The sequence below is a fragment of the Osmia bicornis genome, chromosome 14 (assembly GCF_907164935.1).
Source record: "Osmia bicornis bicornis chromosome 14, iOsmBic2.1, whole genome shotgun sequence".
Lineage (NCBI taxonomy): Eukaryota > Metazoa > Arthropoda > Insecta > Hymenoptera > Megachilidae > Osmia > Osmia bicornis.
In genome coordinates this window covers 7,927,554-7,950,904 of record NC_060229.1, presented here as the reverse complement: position 1 = coordinate 7,950,904, position 23,351 = coordinate 7,927,554, and the positions used below count along the sequence as shown (strand labels likewise).

The 23,351-nt window shown below is 36.6% G+C and overlaps 1 protein-coding gene across 2 annotated transcripts in view; it reads left to right on the top strand.

Moving 5' to 3' along the window:
- Window positions 1–19,334, top strand: part of LOC114881277 (cytochrome P450 6a2-like) — a 31,168-nt gene extending 11,834 nt beyond the window's left edge. Inside the window, exons 2-6 of one of the 2 annotated variants that reach the window (XM_046288581.1) lie at window positions 6,287–6,647; window positions 7,478–8,003; window positions 14,749–14,970; window positions 15,072–15,323; window positions 18,946–19,334. In XM_046288581.1, coding sequence (XP_046144537.1) covers window positions 6,312–6,647; window positions 7,478–8,003; window positions 14,749–14,970; window positions 15,072–15,323; window positions 18,946–19,109 — 1,500 coding nt within the window. In that variant the 5' untranslated portion in view covers window positions 6,287–6,311 and the 3' untranslated portion in view covers window positions 19,110–19,334. Of the gene's footprint in view, window positions 1–6,233; window positions 6,648–7,477; window positions 8,004–14,748; window positions 14,971–15,071; window positions 15,324–18,945 lie in introns of those variants that run through there. The other variant, XM_046288580.1, reaches the window with a different exon arrangement.
- The last annotated feature ends 4,017 nt before the right edge of the window (window positions 19,335–23,351 follow it).

Here is a 23,351-nt window from a genome sequence, read left to right as displayed (position 1 = left end):
CGCACCAGTGCCGAAAGTACGCATAATCCGTATACCCATGGTATCCTTTAATAGCTATTTGCTCTTTAACCGTAAAATTTCTCCGATTATGTACATGTTTATATGTATGATTTGTAGACGACCATTAAAACATTATTCACTTTTTTTATATGATTACTTGACGTAAACATTGACGTTAAATATAATTCGGCCATTAGCTGTGTTAAGCAGCCCAAATCTTCATTTGTATATTACTGTTAACACGGTCGTGGACGTGAATGATATAGCTGGTACGTCGCGAGCGTGTTTTCGGCGCGCGACGTACAAAATAAAAAGAAAAGAAATTTTTGTTTAGTTATATTATTATTTCTTTTACTTTCTGAGTAATTAATGCGCGGTTGAGAACGGTATTATCGCTGCCACCAGTCCCAATCGTGCTCGACGATGTTAGGTCGGTAACGATTGGAACAATTTAAAAGAATCGAAAAATTTAAAGTAAGATCCTGGATTATTTATTGAGTCCGTCAATGCTCTGGTCCCATACGGGCCCCTCGTGTGAATTCGTGCAAGAAGGTAGGCGTGTTAACAAAGGAAATGAAAAGGGTGTTTGAACGCAAATTATTAGAAATCGAATATAGGTAAGATGTGTATAATTCCGAGTAAAATAATTACAACAAAATGGTTTGATTAACAAAATGTGCGAACTGTATGGAATATATGAATAAAGAAAATTGTGTTAGAAAATAATATGTTAGAACGGATATTAAATCAGAACGAAGTACGTGTAGTATAAATGTAATGAACTTCTGACAAAAACTGAGAGGAAAACAATATTATTATTAGAAATCGTGATTCGAACTTCGGTGTTTTATCTCATATTAACGATCGGAAAAGAAGACGGTCCCAGTGGGATACTTCCAAGACTAACAGTCTCGTGGGCCGTCTTCGCGCGCGTGTAAACGGAAAATGTTAATATTTCTTTTGTTACCTCGAATTTTGCGCTAAGAACGGAACGATCTAGTGGGATACTTCCACGACCAGCAGCCTCGTAGATCGCCGTTTTGCCCTCACTCGACACCAGATTCGTTAATATATATATATGTATATATTACATCGAATTGGTGAGTTGCACATTCTATATCTTTGTTAACACAACGAATCTGGTGTCGAGTGAGGGCAAAACGGCGATCTATATATAATATATATATATATATAATATTGCAATGGGTTTCGTATACGAAAAAGCTGTGGTGATGGTCTAGAAATCTGGAAAATCGAAGAGAGAATGAGAACTGAATGCACACGCACTACGCGCTCGCGTTTGAGCCTTCGTTACGGCGTTACGGATACGAATTACGAAACAATATACGAGAACAACGCGGCGCGAAAAAAGGAAATATAATTAATTATCGGTCGATTTAAAAACGAAAGAGAATGAAAAGAAGAGTATGAAAAGAATTTAACGTATTCGTATGAGTCCTTGACACGACAATCGCGAATTGAAACACTCTCGACACTCTGCCTCGTTACACGGAGGAACTTTGCCGAGCAATCTAATTACACGATTCCGTAGACAACTCTGTCTCTACGCGAACACGGGCTCCCCGTCACGTACCTTGCGATTTTTCGACGAAGAGTGATTTGCCTCAGTTAAGCGATCGTGTCTCAGGGTTCGACCCGCGATCGGTACCCCAAAATGGGGACATCATTTGGCAAATCAGGGTACGTGTCGAAGGGGACGGCCCGCACGCATTGGTTTTATCTAGGCGCGTTTCCCGAGTTCTCATCCCTCCTTGGCCTTCCTTCCGACTCTGTCTATCGTTGACTATCTCTCTTTTACCCCTACAGCGCTACATGAATTTCGTGCGTCGCAATTTCTATACCTTCTAGAATCTTCAAAATAGCTTCTATTTGATTTTATTCGTTTCTCAATTAATTAATGAAGCTTTTATGAACGAAACTCTGGTGTCGATTAACGTTTTATTTATTCGTTATAATATTCGTATAGTTAATAGTATTTGGTCTTTTTAATTCATTCGACGTATTTCATAATCGATGTTCGATTTATTACACGCATTTTCCGGCTTTCGTGACGAGGGTATGATGTTTTACTTTTAATAAATTATGGGAGCATTCCATTCGCTTTTTAACGAAGATTCACGCATATTGAATATATATTAACATTCTAGGAATTTATTTCAGAATATTTCTTGTAAATGCTTGGCAGCTTTTATTGCCTATCCGCAACAATATGTGTTTATGATCCCCGTCGACCGTTGTCTCGAACGTTCCCGAACGTTGGTCGACGTTTTCAAATTCCCAGTGGTTGTCACGCAAACCTCGCTTTCCATTTCCATTCAAATCGCTTCATATCATTCAGAACAAATCACTTTCATTCTTTATTGCACTCATTCTCCCGTGGAAGGACCAGCTGACGCATGCTCTATAGGTATGGGAGGTATCTGCTTGTAAAGTAAAGCAACAATCGCATTTTCTTTATTCTGCGCAGTTAAGCTGGGATACCTCCAAGTGCGTCGCACTGCTTAACCGCGCGGCGAAGGATGTTATGATACCTCTCCTTGACCTTAACGGTTACAAATTTCTATACATTTCCAAACGTAGTTCCAACGGCAATCGTCCCAAGGAAGATTAATTTGAATTATTCGAAAGAGCCAAATATAGCCTTCTTTTGTGTTCCTCGCCTGGGATACTTCCAAGTGCGTCGCACCGACGAGGCACACAAATTAGGTACATTAGCTGGTAAACTATTGAAAATAAAATAAAAGAAAAAAAAAGGAAAATGGATCCTAGCCACGGTCGGATTATTAAAAATAATCCGGACGTAACATAGCATTCATTGTAATTGTGATCTAAAATGACATGAATGCTATAATATTGAAATGGATAAGTTTCCGAATGGCCCCGTCAAAATTGAGAACTCGGGTTCGGTATATAACCTAAATTGATTACCAGAAACCGATTAAAATTGGTTTCAGAGCTGGATGTCTTACCGTTTTTGAGATACCGTGGTAAGAAGTTTTGAAATATTCTGGGACTACATATACGCTATTCGATCCTGACCATGCGCTATTCGATACTGTGCATACACGGAACCTAACCTAACCTCATTGTTTTGTGAGCCTCGTGGGATTCATAACCCGCCCTATTGTTCCCAAGTTTACACTTATACCAGCGGTGTTAAAGGGCGCATTGCGCTATTAAATTCACTCCCCAGCAGCCACCACCCTCCAAGTGTCACCGGAAATGGAAAAGCTGTCAACTCATGGATACTAATCATTGTATTCAGGTACGAAAGATCCAACGGTAAAAGTTCCGAAGCCGTACCAAGATCATAGTACATATAATGTTAACATGCCAACACGTCACTATTCCATCATATTGTCGAACAAATGGGCACACCCCCGCCCCATTTAAAATAGCGTAACCAAACCTATTCACTATTCTCATAATGTGGGTACGGCTTCGGAACTTGTTGCGCTAGACTCTCTGTCGGCGTGTAAGCAATTTTTATCTAGGACGTTTTCATTTAATACATCGCTTTTCGTCCACAGCCAGAGCCCCGTTTGCCACCGAAATTTCCGGCCCCGGACCACCTAATGTTCCGCACATGCGCAGTATTGAATCGCGCATGGTCAATATCGAACAGCGCATACTTATTGTTAGACCCAAAATTTTATAAAACTTCTTACCACGATATCTTAAAAATGGTAAGACATCCAGATCTGAAACCAATTTTAATCGGTTTCTGGTAGTCAATTTAAGTTATACATATACCGAACCTGAGTTCTCAATTCTGACAGGGCCATTTGGAAACATATCCATTGAAATTTATAATTTTCATAAATTATTACAATCAAATAGTGTTAATATTTTTTTATCAAAATTTGGATATCACAGTTTAATAAGAACTCATCTGTCTATTTTTGTAGCTCATTAAAATTCTTACTGCCCGCGCACGTGTTAACAGTAATATGTACTCGATTACCACACTACCACATTACATACTTTTCCGCTCATACAACAGCTGACACACACGGTAGCGTCCCAAGCACACGCGCGCGCGCGCAGCACGTAACAGAGTCATCCCATTGTATTATGAGATTAATCCCCACACGAGGGATTATATTTTAAAATTTCAGTCGTTGATCCATAATCAATTTTCACCCCCAAGATTTGAAAATTGTGTTAAATATATATAGTATATAAAATAATTTTTAACAAAAAATACAACCGACTTCAAAATGCGCTAAAAAGTGTAAAACAATTTCTATTTCATTAATACCAATTCTCTACAGCTGTTAATAAAACCTATCTAATCGATAAATAGTACATACTTCAACCTTTTCGGAGGCGGCGCAAAATTAGAAACATTTCTTCTACTAAAAAGATCCCAGTTCAGGTATCGGCAACCTATGACCCGCGGATCACCAAGTGATAATTTGATACCCATTTGATAATTTCAAGTAAACAATATTCAACGGGAATCAACACACCCACTGCGGATTAACTACATGTACATCAGAAGTGGTGCCAATTTCCGATACAATCGTTAAAATTACAAATGTGTTCAACCGTATCTATAACATTCCATATTTTTTCTTGCGACTTATTAATTACCAAGTTCTTCATACCACAGTCAAATTGTTATTGGCAGCATCGTTTATTCGGGTAATTTTAATTTTGGGCCGCCTCCGAAAAGGTTGAAATGTATTTAGTATACTATTTATCGATTACATAGATTTTGTTAATAGCTGTGGAGCATTGGAATCAATGAAATAGAATTTATTTTACACTTTTTAGTGCATTTTGAAGTCGGTTGTATTTTTTATTAAAAATTATTTTATTTCACACTTTTTAGTGGAATGTTACGTTGCGACGTGCGCGTGCGCGATATGAGGCGAGACACAACGTAAAAAGAAAGGAAAAAGAGGAATATGATATGATTTAGAGATTGGTTAATCTAGATGGTAGGTGATTCGATTATTTCTTTCCCTTATTTGTGGGCGATGAGAAAGGTATCGCTGCCATCAGTAATGCCAGAATCCTGGGACGTGGGACAAATTTTTACCCTCTCCACGACGCCCTAGTGTCTCCTCTACTTCAGTTGTTTTATCTAACACAAGCGTATTGTCCCACGTATCCGTGTGAGCTCTCCGTTCGGCTGCTCTCGTCATTTCTACGTTATCGGCTCGATGCTCAAGCCGCCTAAGAATGTGGCAACAGCATCGACGAGTCGATAAAATAATATAATCTCGTCCATGACACTACGGTAGAAGTGAGAAACCAGGAGATTCAGTTCGAATCCCGATTCTACGGTTTCAGTTCTGATTCTTAATACATTAACACTTTTTTAATACTGTTGAGTTATGGAAGGAAAATCCCGACAGCTCGAGCAAGGATCAGGCAGAAAACAAGAATACAACCGTCCAGTGTACAGAAAAACGAACGAATGAACTTTTATTTATTTGAACGGAAGAGACACACACGATCGTCCCTTTTTCCTTTTCTTTTGTTTGACAACGACATGCAACCGGAAATGCGCAACGCTCTACGATAAGTCAGGTTTCTGGGGGGGAATGTTACTCTTTTCCTCACATTGTCCGTGAAACGTAGGCTATACCACCACGTTGTCTCTCGAATGTAAGCTGTTTCCACATTGCACAGACCCAACTTACGTATTCAACATGTAATGTGTACGAATATCTTGTGTATTTCTTCTAGAAATCCGCTTTTGTAATTCATTTAAAGCGATAATGAAATAAATTACCCAATAGGTATTAATAAGTAAACGTGGTCCAAATTATATCGTGTTTGGTCTGATATTAACCACAAAAATCTCACCAATATGATATTAGTAATTGCATATTAAAAAAGTTGATGCATCATGCTGTCCGTCTCTTTTATTCGTAGCCCTTTTCTTTGTTCGGCAAACTACAAAAGGGAGCTGCAAGGCTCAAAAAACGATTCTACTCTTCCGAAGTTGTCCCATTTTGACTCCGAGCTAAGGGGCAGTGTGAGAGACGTTACTGTATAGGGTATATATTTTATAGCAGTTTTTAATGTATAAACAATAGCATTTTCACTTTTATTTTGCACATATCTGTTAAAGTATTCCTTGTATTCAAAAGGAATAAACAGTTCTTTAAATCTTATTCTCTACACTTGATTCTCTACTCAAAACTGCCTTGCTAATTTTAAGAAGAGAAACTATAGCTTTAATGTTGACAGGATCATATCCTACCCTACCATATTACTTGGATTAATAACCAGCTTTTGCTTGTTCAAGATCTGTTTAGAAAATCTGGAACAACATGATAGAATATTTCCAAATACTCTGCAGCATCGCTCTTGTGCTTCTTTATCTCTATTACCATCACACTTCTAACTATGATTTTTGGAAGAAACTTAACATACCTGGACCAGCACCTACAATACTTTTTGGAAATTTGAAAGAAATAGCCTTTAAAAAGGAATCGATGAGTGAGGCTGTGAAGAGACTATATGACGAATTCAAACATGAACCATTGTTTGGAATATTTGAAGCAACAACCCCTACTTTGATTGTCAATGATTTGGATTTGATAAAAGATGTTCTTGTTAAGGATTTCCCTATATTTGCAGATCGAGGACTACCTTATTATAAAAAGGTACAAAAGTCATTCTAATCACTAACCAATTATTTCAATAGATGACGTTGTGTTATTTAATCTAATTGAATGACTATGATGAATAGATCAGTCAATGTGGGTAATAAAATTTCGAGATCAGAATTTACAATTGCTTATATTTCTTCGTTTTACACAACAAAGTAACCGTATTAGATAAATGTAATTTACTTTTGACAGAAAAAATTAATAATTACAGATTTAGTTTTGGTGAAAAGTAGCGTGTATATAAACTTTTAATACGCATTGGATGACACGAATCAGCTTGTATCAACGAGTTTTTAATTATTCGGACGACGGACCATGGAGAGAGTTCCAATCTGAATTTAATTTCGTATTTTATATTTTTTATTTTTTAGATTCTATACTGTTTCTTTAAAAATTGTTCTCTCACTATATGAAACTCTTTCGTTTAACAATTATAAGGATAAAAAGGTGTCCAAATGTTACTATATCTTGTATTCAATTTATATTAATACTATTTAATAATAATGTAAATAACTATTTAATCTTACATTGCGTACAGTTTCGTAATCACTTGAATTCTTAAATGGGGTCTATGAGACCCACATGTACGTCGGATTAAATAATACTATGAATTGCAACAGTGGCGTAACTAATGGGTTCAACAGGCCCCCCCCCCCTCAGCCACCAAAAAATTAAAAACCAGAATATTTTTAATTTCACCAAATTTTGCCGGTTATTAGCAAAAGTAAAGAAAATTATACTTGATGTTATCACAGTATTAATAAGTTATGAAAAAAAAATTTTTTAATCCTTTTGTAATTATGGTTGCGCCATTGTATTCATAGGTAGAACCATTAGCGGAACATCTCTTCTTTCTGGAATCCGAAAGATGGAAACCACTGAGGGCAAAACTTTCACCAACTTTTACTTCCGGCAAACTGAGAGAGATGTTTCCTCTTATAATAGACTGTGCGCAACATTTGGAAAAATATTTGGACAAAATGATAGAGAAACAAGAGCCAATAGAATGTCGCGAATTAGCTGCAAAATTTACTACCGATGTAATCGGTAGCTGTGTCTTTGGGATTGTTACAAATGCTCTCTCGGACGAAAATAGTAAATTCCGTGAAATGGGCAGAAGAATTTTAGCACCAGGTTTTCGAACGACAGTTAGAACTGCATTAAGGCAGTTCTTCCCTCGACTATACGTTTTGATTGGAAATTATGTTCAAGCTGTTGGAGTGAACGAATTTTTTATAAATATGGTATCTGATACTATGAGATACAGGAAAGAAAATAATATATATAGACCAGATTTTATTAACACACTCATGGAACTTCGAGAACACCCTGAAAAGCTGCCAACTGTTGGTGAGTATTTGGATTCATAATACAAAATATAAGCGATCTTCTTTTGGAACATAATCTTATTTAACAAAACAATCACAATCTCCTTAAGTATTCTTTAATGCGTTGATTACTACATTACCCATATATGTATGTGTGATGGGTTTTGCATTCAAACCTATTGCCCCTATTATTATGCATACTCATATAATTACGGGTAGTATAAATTTCCACATGGCAGTTTGTTGACTCACTTAATTAGAAATATTTATTAAAAATTGAAAGTGTTGGGATTCGGGTGAATGAGTTACACCAAGTTCTAATAATATGGTTTATTAGCAGAGACACGCTGGCTCAACAAACTGAACTTCGTAAAAGAAGAGGTTGAATCCCACAAAAAGTACATTACATGTAAAAAAAAGGTAATTAGGCAGTATATGGTACATATTTTGTGAATTTTCTAAAAAAGTAATGGATATCATGCAAAACCAGCCAAGTATTATGTTATATATATTTTTCAAAATATTTATACTTGTGTAACGACCCGATAATCAAGCGCAATATCTTTTTGTTTTCATTTTCTTTATTGTAATTAATTTTTATATTTCATACAAGGTGTTCTATTTTATTTTTATTGTTAATATTTAATGTATAAATTTCTGTAATAAACATTTTCATTTTTCGTCGATAACCGAGTCTGTTAAATACATCGATAAAAGTTTAGTCGATAAGTCGGACGGTAAAACAGTTTACCGATAAATTATCGACGTCCGACCGCGCACGCGCGAGCGCAACCCCAGTAACCATACGGTGGGGTAGTATTCTAGAGTGGGGATGCTGGACCACCACGTGACGGGAAAAACCCAGCTACCCCAAGAACTCTATGCAGAAAAAAAGTGCCGACTCAGCAAAATCTGAGTATAAATAGAGGCGTTCCGCACAGTTTCATAGCAGATCTTCTCAGACCTCGGTCTGAAACAGACAACACTCTGATCAGTAGAGAAGAGCTTGCGCTGAACTGTCTAGGCAGCGATAGAGCGCGAGCTACAGCTAATTCCTACTATTCCACTGGTGGCGTGCAGGACTACGGATCAGTGGACCTCCTATTCGCGGTGCGCAACGTGTTATACAGGTGTTACGCTAAGCCAACACTCAAGTGTAAAGAGCTAGCGAGGAGCGGAGCTCCTTGAACGGCCTGCGTCTAACACGGCTCTGGTATAACCAGAAACCGATTGCGACCTATAGGAAGGGTTAACTTGATTCCAATAGTCTAGCACAAACCTCTGGAGTTTAGTTTCCATAATTATTGTTGAAAACAAACAGAGTGTTGACTGTATAAGAAGACCACGCCGCATTCGCATTAGCGCTATCGATTATTACGATTAATTACAATTATTAATTTTTACTTACATATATTAATTACTAATTACATATTTTTCAATTGTATTCCCAATCTAGGGCGAACGTATTATAATCTCTTATTGTATTCCTAATTCTAGCCGCACTTATTGTGATACTAGCGATTTTGTATTATATTTCAATATTCACTTACCTTTCTATTTTTGAATAAACAATTTTCCATTAGTTTCTAGCACATTAGTGTTTGGATTTCACTCCTTAACCGCAAACCACACGAACCTAAAATCCCTAAAACACTGATTACGAGTCGCCTTCTAAGGGAACCGCTCTCCCTACAAGTCGGTGCAGTAACGTACTCATTCTGGGTCGTTACACTTGGCGTTTGGCTGCCTCGTTGCGATTCAACAAAATTTGTTGAACCATGACCAGAGCGCCCTGCATTGGACCTTCCTGTCTCGAACGAATCCTCACCCAGCCCTAAATCTTCTCATATAAGGACGAAAAGTGTATTCCCGTAAACCCCTTTTTAGGCCCATTTTTGCCGGTAATGTCACCTGTCTATATTACCTGCGTCTACCCCCTTAACATGGGTATCAGTTTCTGTGACCATTCGTCCAGGACACCACCGATCTCTGATTTTATTCTATATAAACACTCATAGTGACCACTGTGATCAGCTTGCAAAGAATGGTCAAAATTGATAATCCAGTTTTTGAGTTAAAAAGTCACAAAAAATGCCTATCAGTCGTTTAATAGAGGAGCTTCGCTCCAATAAAGTCGATAATGTATTCACAGGTTTGGAATAACATACAACAAATTTTGTTGAATCGCAACGAGACAGCCAAACGCCAAGTATAAATATTTTGAAAAATATATATAACACAATACTTGGTTGGTTTTGCATGATATCCATTACTTTTTTAGAAAATTCACAAAATATGTACCATATAGTGCCTAAACTACTTGGCGTTACCTTTTTTTTACATGTAATGTACTTTTTGTGAGATATCACGACGTTTTCAGGGCCACACTGAAATGCATTGTGTATTAGTGCAAAGAGGTGCTCCGTTCATGAACTATAATACTTGGCCTTACCTTTTTTGTTCATGTAATGTACTTTTTGTGGGTTAATATTTATTTTTTAAATTACTTTATATGTGTGAAATGTAGTTAGAATTAATCTCTGGAGCATTGAGTGTCATGTATTTTTGTAGCCATGGGGTGGTTTCCTACGTTACCTTTTCGGAGGCAGCGCAAAATTAAAAATACTCGAATATACGATGCTGTCAATAATGATTTGATAGGTTGTCGACGCCTGAATCTTCCTAGTATAAGAAAAGTTTTTAATTTTGAGCCGCCACCGAAAATGTTGAAATCTATTTAGTATACTATTTAACGAGTAAATCGGTTTTATTAGTAGCTGTTGGGTATTTATATAAATGAAGTAGAAATTATTTCATACTTTTTAGTGCATTTCGAAGTCGGTTGTATTTTTTGTTAAAAATTATTTTATTTTACAAAATGCCCACATTGAACACATTGCCCGTAACACCTTTCACATCTACTAGGAGATATTTCTACGATGATCCCACTTGCAAACATTTGTGGTATTCGTTATTGTTAATAACTATTGTTGTTGTAATTATCCAATAAGAACGATACACCACCTTACGGCATGCTACAAATACTGCTCGTTCTACTAAAAAGTGTGAAATAAAATAATTTTTTACAAAAAAAAATCGGACTTTGAAATGCACTGAAAAGAGTAAAATAATTACTACTTCATTTATACCAGTATTCCACAGCTATTAATAAAATCTATCTAATCGTTAAATCGGATACTAAATACATTTCAACCTTTTCAGAGGCGTCGCAAAATTAAAAATACCCGAATATACAATCCTGCCAATAACGATTTGATTGCGGTATGGCAAACTTGATAATTAATAAGTCGTAAGAAAACAAATTCGAAACGTTATATATACGGCAGAAAACATTTGAAATTGTAACGATTGTATCAGAAGTTGTTAGCACTTCTGATGTACATGATATTGCATTTCACGAGAGACCATACTTAATTCGCGCAGCTCATTAGGTCTAGGGAGATTTTTAATAACGTGTGTTATTCCCCTCTACAGCTTGCTTCTTACTTTCCGGTCATATAAATAGTGGACAGAAATATATGACGTACGATAACTGATAAGCGATGATGACATGGTAAAGATACACGATACAATGAAATTCCTATTATTTTTCAAAGAAAAAAATTATATGATCGTCAAGAAAGAAGCAAGCTGTATAGGGGAATCACACATGTTATTAAAAATGTCCCTAGACCTAGTAACCTGCGCGAGTTAAGTATGGTCCCTCGTGAACTGCAGTATAGTTAACCGGCAATGGGTATGTTGATTCCTGTTGAATATTGTTTACTTGAAATTATCAAATGGATTATGTGTCACAGGTTGCCGACGCCTTAACTAGGGTCTTCCTAGTAGAAGAAAAGTTTTTAATTTTGCGCCGCCTCCGAAAAGGTTGAAATGTATTTAGTATCCTATTTAACGATTAAGTAGATTTTATTAATAGCTGTGGAATACGGGTATAAATGAAATAGTAATTATTTTACACTTTTTAGTGAATTTCGAAGTCGGATGTTTTTTGTTAAAAAATATTTTTACACTGTATATGTAATTTCTCAGCAATACTCCTAAAGTTATGGCAAGCAACGAAAAGAGGTCGTGGTTACAGAAAGTATTTTATATGTGTAATATTAAGATGATCTTGAGTTATGATACGCATGTGAAGTAAATAGACGGACTGTTCATTATTTTCATAAGGTATGATCAGAGTTGGATATTGTTTGAAACAATCTTGTGATAATTTGTGGTGATAATTAACATTTACATTATTTAAAGTAAAATAAATTGTTACTGCTCTTCTGTTCCCATGGAATAAAGAAGATTACTTATAAAGATTATAATTTGTACGGAAGTGAAGAAAATATTTTATTCAAAATAATTTGAAAAAGTATTGTCATTTCTGTCGCAGTTTTGATGATTACCCAGCATCGTTAAATACATATGTAGATGCATAGGCGACCGATGTACACTCAGTCCCATCGAAGTAGTCGCAGTGAAGTTGGCGCGCTAACGCATTCACGCCGCGGCGGCGTTAGCGCGGCAACTTCACTGCGACAACTTCGATGGGACTGAGTGTACATACTACCGTTTTGAATTTTGTACGCGCCGCCTTGACGCGGCTGATGCCGCGCGCCGTCGCAATACGATCTTAACGTGAGAGTATCGTACGCAATGATGTTGAACAAACGCGAATATCAGTAACGGCGCATGTGCGTAACGTAACCCACAGCGCTAACAGCGCCTCTAGCAGCAAAAATGTGTAATCCACGCTGACGTAGGCATGACGTAGGTGATAATGAAACTGATCGAAATTTATCGATACAAAACAAAATTAATATCTCATAAATAAATGCACCGATTGAGGTGTTATTGGGCTCAAAAGAAAGAGAAAGACAAGCCGAAGCTGATTGTGTTATTAGAATGAAGTTAAGTTGCGTACTTTTTCTGTAACAGCAAATTACTTTTTGCATAACGCTAAAAACGCTTTGCTTCGGGATAATATATTCGGTAGAGTTTCGCTGTCGCCGGCGGACCAGCCTTCAGCCTAAACTACTTGGCGTGGAGACTCTACCGAGTCTCCTGAACAACGACAAATGCACGTGTTCTCGATTCGCAAGTCTGAATCTATCGCTAACCTCTTGGCTTTAGCACAAGTATATACAGTGGCGATCAAAAGTTTCGGGTTAAATGTTTTTTTTTGCAGTATTCATAAAATAACAGCTATAGAGTAAATAGTTCCCGACTGTCATGAAAGAATTTAATTTGGTAATTATTGAGATTAGGTTACACCTCACCGATTTTGATAAAATTTAAATATGTTGTAAAATTAGACATTTTGAACAATTTTTTCCTATACATATAACCGCCGCTCGGCCTTAGTTTTCGAGATATTTTCGAAAAACTGTTGAAACTAACACATTGAATTCTGGCCATCCGTGTGTGTCCGTGACAACGTACGCATCAGTATGGGATCGCCGCTTTTCTACTGTTTTTGCAGGCAGCAGCACGGCGACCGACATCAATATATATATATATATACATATATTACGGGTGGGCTTAAAAATTAAATTTAACTAATTTTCATGATTTTGAATCTCAGTATGTGTGTCTGGTCGCCTAACGGTGACCAGAATATCACTTTACCCTAACCTAACTTAATTCACTGATTAGGTAGAGTAGATTGGGTTAGGTTAGGCTATATTAAATTCCCGGCTGCCATCATAGCTACGATACGTTGAACTCATGAATATAGAAGTACACAAGGTATATATTGGTCATCGGTCACCGTGCTGTTGCCTGTGGAAACAGTAGAAAAGCGGCGGTCCCATACTAATAGCTGATGTATGCAGTGATGCCAGAACCGTGGGACGTGGGACAAATTTTTATCCTCACACGGACACGTGGGACAACACGCTTGTGTTAGATGAAACAACTGAAGTAGGGGAGTCACTGGGACGGGTAAAAATGGAGAGGGTAAAAATTTGTCCCACGTCCCACGATTCTGGCATCGCTGTGCCCTGCGACGAATCCGCGACGAACCCGTTTCATCCATAGTTTATTTAGTTTTACCGTTTACAATTTGTTTAAGTACGTAGAATTAATAAAACCTATATTAATATCAACGATATTAAGAAAATACAGGGTATATACGAGATTAAGATTCCCAGTGGAATTAAAACTACAGGCTCGAAAAGAAAACAACCAGTCCTTATCTTGACTTTCTTTTTAGAAAACAGTAAGCTTTGCGTTGCGACTGCTCTAGATTCATATCTAGAAAGAAGCGCTACCTTTACGAGGCGCTGTAGAAATTCTGTTCATATCTTTCAAAAAACCATATGGGGCAGTCACATCACAGACTAATATTCATGAAGTTATTTATAAAGGACAAGTTGAAATGGCGCTTATACGTTGTTTGTTTTTTGATGTTTGATTGTTAGATTATTTTGAAAAGTAAATAACATTAACTAATAATAACTATGTACATATAAGTGTCGTCTCTCACCACTTATGTACGTATAAACGTTTACACAGAAAAGTTTGAATAAATATTTATTTTGTTATTCATACTTTTCAGTTATACCCTAAATTTTATAATATTTAATAATTACAGATTAATTTTGTTTTCAAAATCATTTATTATTATCGTAAAAAATAAAATTTGAAATTTCCTGCTTTCCTTCTACTGCCATTTTCCCTAGGGAAATCTGATTCGATCGCAAGTGTACATATAACAGGGAGCAAGTGAACAAACAAAACATTATTATATTTTACAGAATTGACAGATGAGTTCCTCACCGCTCAAGCATTGATCTTATTCTTGGCTGGATTCGAGACCTCTTCGACGACTATATCCCATACTCTTTACGAATTAGCGCAAAATCATGAAATACAGGACAAATTACGGAAAGAAATAAAACAGCATGATGAAAAATATGGGAGAACTTTAACGTACGATCAAATTAAAGAAATGACATATTTGGAAAAAGTATTTAAAGGTATATATTATTCAATAAAGCAATCACATATGACCAAAAATACTTTTCTATTAAATGTTATTAATTTTACATAATTTTCCACCTATTGTTCTTTTATACAGAAACATTGAGAAAATATCCAATATTACCTATGTTACCGCGAGAAGCATTAAAGAACTACACGTTTAATGGTACAAAAATTACCATACCAAAAGGTACAAAAGTTTGGATACCAGCATTTCCGATCCATCGAGATCCAAATATTTACCCAGATCCTGATAGATTTGATCCTGAGAGATTCACTGAGGAAGCGGTTGCCAACAGACACCCCATGAGTTTCCTGGCATTTGGTGATGGCCCAAGAATTTGTATTGGTATGGACAATTTTAATATTCTAACAATATTTAAAAGATCTTTCCAATAATAAAAACAGTATTAATATTATATATAATTTACTGTATACATTAATGTACGAAAATAATGTAAACAGGATATCAAAAAAAGAATGTGCACTATTAACATTACACTATAACGAAAAACTTTTTATCATTTTGTAATTTGTAACATCTTTTCCAAAATATAAGTTATTTGATATTGGTTATTTCGCTTAACGCTTTTATGACTAAATTAACCTTTTTTAATAATTTCCAATTATTACTCATACAGGGTAATCCTTTCGCTAGTGGACCCAAAAGGAAATGCCGCAACAATAGAATGAAGAAGTCGCCATCCCATTTCTGTCATCGCTTACTTGACGAAGGTGGCCCCTGCTGCGGAGACGGCTGTGTGCGTGAAAATGTGTGTAATGAGCAGAAGAGTCTCATTTAAACGCTGTGGACAACAGAATATTTTCTTAACATATTTTCACGCACACAGCCGTTTTCACTGCAGGGGCCACCTCCGTCAAGTAAGCGATGGCAGAAATGGGGTGTCGACTTCTTCGTTCTATTGTTACGGCACTTTCTTTTGGGTCCACTAGCGAGAGGATCACCCTGCAAATTTGCAGGGTCTGCCACTTAACTGAAAACCCGCATGCACGAGAACACAGAAAAATGGTAACATCGCTAAAAATAGATATAAGTGCCATCTGTGAACTATTGCTGACTAGTTCGAATGTCTATATTTGCGTTCATCTGGCAACCCTAAAATTCACCTCCTTACCACGATTTTTATTCCTCCGTTGAGCTAATATATTTTATAGCTCCGTCTACATATGTATATGTCTACTACTACATGTTTTGACTAAATGTGAATTAACTTTTGTTCTATCTAAATCATGTGGAACATATGTGACCCATTAAACACTTGGTATCATAAATAAGACCGGCAAGAAAGTAAAGAATGAGGCTAGTAAAAAATACAGAACACTAATACATAACATTGGAGACTTTTTATTTATTTCCTTCAAAATAATCTCCACGGAACTCGGTTACAACGTTTCAATACAACGTTTACATCGATTACATAATTGTTTTAAAAAATTTGAAGATTGTTCTGCTTTAATTTTTTTTAGTTGCCTTGTAATGTCAGTTACAGTCTGTTGAATATCAAGCACAGTTTGGAATTATTTATTTTTCAATTTCAATTTTAATTGTAGGAATAAAAAAAAGTTTGCGGAGGCCAAATTAGTGATGTGTGTGCAGGTACACACACTGTCATGCAACACTCGCCTAAGGAATCTTATGGATTCCTTATTTACTTTCAATTCATCAGCCATCCTTCGGAGTGTTAAAGAGTCGCCGTTTTTAAGTAAATCTCTCGCTTTGTTTAGTAGTTCGGGGTTTGTGGTCGTTCTTGATTGTTCACTTCAGACATCATCTACAATATCATTTTTACCATTTTTAAAACGTTTGAACCAACGAAATGTCGGTGCATGAGGCAGAGCATTTAACATGTCAATTGTTTCACTTGCAGTTTTTCCCAGTTTTACGCAAAATTTTATATTACAACGTTGGTTCATCGTAAAGATTGTGACGGCACAATAAAAATAGACTTTTGTATGTTACGAAAATGAACTATCGTCTGATCCTTATTAGCCGACGCTTTAGATTATTCGAACGATTAACGGGGGGGTTTCGAACACAAATAATCACAACTAAATCTCTCTATTAAATACAAAAAAAACTTCACTCTTCCAGAACACAAAAATGAACATAAATCTTCTGTATTCGTAACATAACTAAAGCTTGCTCTGTTCGTCGCCTCGTGTTTATATTGCCTTTTCCCCACTCTGTTTTGTCTCTCGAATTCCTACCTATTTGATTCGCACCTCTGTCTAACCAGATCATATTGCGATATATCTGTTTCGACCATTCGCATAACATTATTACCGCACCGTATGCCAGCAGACATTCAGTCTCATTACCTTCTTGCCGTACAGAGTAATTATACTTTTATTAAAGATGAAATGAAAAAATAATGTTGTATGGCTCGAATATAGTGGAATCCAATGATTATAATCATCGATAATGTTATCAGTAGGCTAGTGTTATTGATTGTAATAATTACACTTCGAGCAAACAATAAGAATTCTTAAAAAACTTTCACTAAAACCTTTCTTTCGAAACTAATTTTTAATTGAAACAGATCTGTCTTCTACATGATTGCATGATGAAAGTTGTTAGATTTTCGTAGGATGACCAAATCTTTCCGTTTTTCAAATAGCTTTATTAGTACACTAATTTTACGTCTCTACGTAGTACACGAGGCCTGTATCTTGCCGACTCTCTGCTTAATTACTCTCCCTACTCACTCACATACATGCGCGCGGCACTCGCGCTTTTTCCGCTCCCTTAAGGCTGGTTCAGACACGGCTAGTAGTTTAGTCGAGTGGCGAGTAGTTTAGTGTATGGACACTAGAGTTTAGTCGAGTAGTTTAGTAAAACGGTTTAGTCGAGTCGATCCGTTTCATTGGATTTTGCTGGTCGAGTAGGCTTCCCCCACCACTAACTAGGCTTGCCCCACCACTAACTAGCCTTCGGGACAGACCTGTCCGGACGCATTTCTTTAGTTAAGGGATATATCTTGAACTCTTGATTTTCAAAACTCAACTGTACTAGTCCGGACACTTTTCTATGCACTAAACGGTTTAGTAGTAAGTAGCTACTCCCCACTCGACTAAATTACTAGCCGTGTCTGAACCAGCCTTTAGGCCTCGTTCGCAACGCTCACCTAACAAAAGTTTTTAGAAAATACGTATTTACGTAGATGTTTTCTTGAAGCGTTCCCTTCAACTTTTCAACATAAATTGTTGCAGTGAATAGGGATCTTAATTGTCAATCGTTTACAATAAATTAACTTCGATAATGAGTATTTTTTATCCTCTATGTCGCGTAGCGAAACTTTTGTAGCATAAGTTGCCGTAACAGCAATACCTGTCCAAGGAACCGTTACTTATCAAAAATTAGTTTATTGTCTATCAACACGTTATACCATGTTTGGAAGTCGAGTCATAATTTTTATGTTACCCAGATGTTCGTCAAAAGTCGAGGTGTTCTTTGGGTTTATTACTTGCTACGGTCATTAATAGGACTCTTCATACCCCTGCGTGGGTCACTCAAGGGTTTCAACAGGAACTTCGAATGACCATTGGAAGGGACGAAAATTCCCTTATATGCATGGTCAAATTCAGCAGTTTTCGACACCACCCCCTCCCGTTTCCAAGAACCAATCAGCATTCACGAATTCTTGTAACCGCCACAGCGTAGCGTTATAAATATAACGACACGACAACGAAGACCAGACAACAAGCATTTTTGAAGTATCTCACGTATCATTCCATCATCGACCAATACAGTCCACTTCGAAGAACAACAATTCGCACAAGGTTAATTCGGCGTGCGAAGTGCGAGTTCATCTGTTCAATCGAATAGAAAACGCGTACGCAACACTCTATTTGATACATATTATCAGAAATCTCAAATCCAAATTGATAATAAGCGCATTCTACTGTAGCACGAGTACACATATAACGTGATTGTTTATTTCTATTTTCAGGTGCACGCTTTGCGAATTATCAAGCCAAGCTTGGAATTATAACAATCCTAAGGAAGCACAAACTTGATGTTTGCAAAGAAACCGTTATTCCATTTAAACATGAACCGCAAGCGTTATTATTGACGCTACAGGGAGGAATAACCTTAAAGATAACAAAAATGTAAAACTAATACACCGATTAAGCTCCCCTAGGAAAAATTTCGTTACAGGGGAAGCAGGTATTCTCAAAATATTAATTTTGCCTATATTAACATTAACCGTGATTTTTTGATAAAATTTAATATATGAATAAGAAATATAGATAATAAAATAAATATCATATCAAGTTTTTCCGTCTAAATGCTTATACTCAAGTGGTGGAGGGCCATAGACTTACAGTAAAAGCTGGATAAGTGCAAAGTGGCTATCCTCTTCACATGGGGGGAACCCCCTTGGCGAACCGAGACCCTTGCCCAGGAAGCCGTGTAATATGATCCGAACCGTAATATCGGTGTGACTATTCTAATTCAACGATAAAACTTTTTTATTTATGACTTTTTTTTAATGAAACTTCTACTAACGCATTTGTAAGATTTTTCTGATTAAAATGATACCAAACATGATATAGTTTGAATTATATTTATCTATTAAAATAATAATAAAAGGATAATCAAAAATAGTAGAGTACATTATAATAAAAATTGTAGTATATTGAAATAAGTAAAGGTTTGGAGGATAAAAAATAACGCACCAAAAGTTATGGAGTTCGTTGACAAAGGGAAGATGCAGCAAAAACGACGAAGAATCACAGCATCCTTGTACGACATATTGGAGTAAAATTTACTGGATGGTTCATTGGTAAGAAGAATTCGTATTGATTTTAAAGTTAGTAATGGCTGATTAGACGGATTCAAAAAAAGACATAATATACGTTTAGTAAAAGTGTATGGAGAAGGTGAAAGTGTTGATGAAGATTCCGCGACAAAATTTTGTGATAATTTTACAAAATTATTGGAAGAAGGTGACAGTATAGATGAAAATAATGTACACAACATATTAATAAATGTAATTAATAAATATGAAAATCCTAGGCTTCTGAAACATTGCAAAAATAATCTTCCCGTCATTTTTAAATCTTAGAAGAATGCGTGCATGCCACAAACATTGTTTTGTAATTTATTTGAAAACTAATTACCAAGGCGAAATAAATGAATTTTAAAAGCAATTTACATTAACAGATTACATACAAGTATTGCACGATTTATGATCAGTTATGAAGAAGAAGAACGAAGAAAATCCACAGACGAGGGTGTTAATCATAATACAATAGAACAAACAACATATAATTGACACCTCGGCTGGATATATGCAATGTATGGGTCCCAATCTCTCTTGCAGTTATGCAGCGCTTACTGTATATTTGTGGGGCCCCCTCTCCTACATCATCATTCCCTCGACGCCGTTGTGACGCCTAAAAGGGGTAAAGTACAAGAAGAACGAGAGTGGCGTAGACGTTGTACTTATATATAGTGGAAGGGAAGGCCCCCTCCTATACCAGGTCCAAGGGCCAGTCTTCATAGAGATGACATCGGGGTCCAAGGAACAGTATAACTCCGGAGTTTAGGGGTCATTGGGTCAATCATGGAGCTGAATCACGTGAGGATTCAGTGTCCACAGCCTGGGCCCAATCTTATCGGTTCGTTACACCGTCTACGGCGAGTCACAGGCGCCTGGGAATAGAGGAGCTTACGAGGAGGGGGGGTAGGTCATCACCATTTTCTCTGCAAAGACCTACTATATTCCCTACAGTACATGCACAGCGTGCTCCACGCCACCGTTGTAACGACCCAGAGATAGGCACGTCACTGCACCGACGTATAGGGAGAGCGGCTCCCCAAGAAGGCGACTCGTATGAATGTATCAGGGATTATAGGTTCGCGTGGTCTGCGGTTGAGGAGTAAAATCCAAACATTAATGTGCTAGACTAAAGATTTATTCAAGTAGGTAAGTAACTGATAGCTGAATATGCTAGTTCTGAGTATAATAACGTTAGTATAACAATATGTGCGGCTAGAATAGAAATACAATAAGAAATTATAATTAGTACGCCCTAGATTAGAAAATACAATGGAAAATATATGATTATGTAGTAATTAGTAATTAAGCAATAGTACGCGGCTTAATCTATGGATACAGCCAACACTCTGTACAATCACCAACTACGCTAAGTATTCGAAACTATACTTCAGTGGCTTGTACGGTACCCTCAGACACAAGCGGACTTTGCCTACAGGTCGCAATCGGTTTCTGGACTGGCCAGAGCTGTGTTAATACAGGCCGTTTCAAGGAGCTCCGCTCCTCGCTAGCTCTTTATACTTGAGTATTGGCTTAGTAAAAACACCTGGTTAACACGTTGCGTACCATGAGTAGGGCGTCCACAGATCCGAAGTCTCGCACGTCACCACTGAAAGAGAAGGAAAAAGCTTACTCTTGCGCTCTATGTATAGTTGCCTAAGCAATTCAGCGCAGAGCTTTCCTCTACTACCAGAGTGCTGTCTGTATTCAACCGAAGTCGGAGAAGATCTGCTCTTACACCGTGTGGAACGCCTCTATTTATAGTCAGATTCTGCTGACTGAGCGCTTTTTTTCAATATAGGATTCCTTTCGATTTCTGGAATTCCCCATCACGTGACGACCAAGTGATCACCGCGAGATCATCGGGGTTGCGCTGGCGCATACGTGGTCGCACGTCGATAATTTATCGATAATCTAGCTTACCGGCTGACTTACCGTCTAAACGTTTATCGACTTATTATCTTTTGAAAAATGAAAATTATTTATTACAAAAATATATAATACAAATTAAACTAAATATTAATAATAAAAATTAAATTAAACATTTTGTACGGAATTTAAACTAAAAATTGATTATAATAATAAAAGTAGAAACGAAAAAATGCTGGCTCTTCCTAGCGGGACGTTACACCGTTATAAACAGTCGACGACTATTTATGTCCATGCAAACGCATATTTTTATAGGAAGTAGGTAAAATTATAGAACCTGGGTAGAAATTTGTTTCCTCATTAGAGGATTTTAAAAACATAGTTTTTTTATCTTGCATATTTTGTATATTGCTCATATTGTGCATAATCTTCAAACATCAAATGTGATATTACAAATTTTTTATGGAATACTTTACAACCTATTAATTTTTGAATATTATACTCCACGGATTTGTTTTTACGTAGAATAATTAAAAGAATCGATATTTTACAAAAGATAATATGTTTTAATTTAAATGAACTGTGCATTTTTTAAATGCAGCGTTGTACTTCCGGGAAAATTGAGGTAATTGGTAGATAGATCTTTTTGTACCATTTAACTTCTTTCCTTTTTATAAATTGTTATCTATTTCTAATCGTTTTAAGGCTAAAAAAATATCTTCATTCATAAAGATATAAAAATATGCAAAGAAAAGATAAATTGAATAATTTTATGAATAACATGAATTGCGAAGATAACCTTTTTTATAGTTGTTTATTGCTAAATGATAAATGTTGTTATTTGAATATAGATGTCTGATACAGCCTTTTCAACGGCTTGGACTTCGAGGTGGAAGGTTTGAAAAGAAAACAAATTGAACCGTTTGATACGTGTTTAATTGAACTTAAGTTTCGCTCACGGATTGTCATTTTTCTTTTTCAGACAGTTAACGAAAAACGTGTACACGTGGGCAAATAAATGTTAATTGTTTAATAATACTCCGGCAATCGAAAATGTACTTGAAAGCGTTGAAATAAAGGTTAGCTTACTAAATCTCGGTTTGGTTATTTGCTTGGGCTAGTTGGTTTACGACTGACCCGTCGTTTAACGACCGTGATTTGTACTCGCGATATTGGCGCAATTGTCACCGCACAATGGGGTATTTGTTTCGAAAAGCTGGCCAAAAATATTTTAGCAATACAGTAAAGACTCGATAATTGTTCAGAATTTGGGACCGGCGAAGAACACTTAGCGGACAGAAGATTTGATTCTGCAAACCGTTTGTATTTTGCCGACGTCGACGAACGTAGAAAGAAACAGTTTGATAAAAAAGAAAGAGGGACTGAGAGTCGAGGTGGTCATAAAAAATTAAATGCCTACATATCGATGACACAATTGTTGGATACCATTTTCCCTATCTTCAGCAAAGGGCAAAATAACACCAACAGTCATTCCCGCAGGCCGCTGGTTAGATAGGCCTGACCTATAACATTTATCCTTTCCTTTTTTTGACCCTTCCACGCCGCCCTTTCCTTATAGTATAAATACACGTAGAACTTAGGTCGAAAGCGTCATTTTTGCCAGTATCCACGGTTCGGATAACACGCTAATCACCGTCTGAAGTAATAAATAGTCTGCATAAAAGTATCCTTATTGTACCGTG